This window comes from Charadrius vociferus, unplaced genomic scaffold, assembly GCF_000708025.1.
Source record: "Charadrius vociferus isolate BGI_N301 unplaced genomic scaffold, ASM70802v2 scaffold919, whole genome shotgun sequence".
Taxonomy (NCBI): Eukaryota; Metazoa; Chordata; class Aves; order Charadriiformes; family Charadriidae; genus Charadrius; species Charadrius vociferus.
Window position 1 is genome coordinate 296,112 of NW_009653257.1, and position 576 is coordinate 296,687.

The 576-nt window shown below is 65.3% G+C and overlaps 1 protein-coding gene across 1 annotated transcript in view; it reads right to left on the reverse strand.

Annotated features, from left to right (window-relative positions):
- Positions 1-248: 248 nt before the first annotated feature.
- The window catches only part of NDUFS8 (NADH dehydrogenase (ubiquinone) Fe-S protein 8, 23kDa (NADH-coenzyme Q reductase)), a 3,520-nt gene continuing 3,192 nt past the window's right edge, over positions 249-576 (reverse strand). Inside the window, exons 4-5 of the mRNA XM_009893165.1 lie at positions 484-574; positions 249-380 (exon numbers count right to left, since the gene is read on the reverse strand). Coding sequence (XP_009891467.1) covers positions 249-380; positions 484-574 — 223 coding nt within the window. The remainder of the gene's footprint in view (positions 381-483; positions 575-576) is intronic.

The window sequence follows — 576 nt, forward strand, 5'->3', positions numbered from 1 at the left end:
AATATGGGCATCACCAGGACCCCTGGCCCCCTCCCCAAGATGCAACCACGCACCCCCAGGACCCCCCACACACAACACTCAGCGTTCAACCCCTTCCCCTGCCCCAGCGCTGGAAAGGAAGAGACACGGAGAAAGCCAGAGCTCCGGGTTAGGAAGGGGCCAGTGCCCCCAGCGCGGACGGGGGTGGCAGAACCCCCCCAGGACCCTTTATTAGGGGAGCGGGGAGGAGAGGCGGCGGCACCCGGCCGTCACCGGTACAAATAATCAGCCTGGATGTTGGCCGCGATCTCGGCCTCCCACTTGTCGCCGTTGTTGAGCAACTTCTCCTTGTTGTAGAGCAGCTCCTCGTGCGTCTCCGTCGAGAACTCGAAATTGGGGCCCTGCCGGGATGGGAAACGTTGGCCCTCTGGGTTCGCCGGACCCCCACCAACCCCGGGGCAAGGGGGTGTCGCTGCCCCACGGTCATCCCCCCCCCTGGCTCACCTCCACGATGGCGTCCACGGGACAGGCCTCCTGGCAGAACCCGCAGTAGATGCACTTGGTCATGTCGATGTCGTAGCGGGTGGTGCGGCGGCT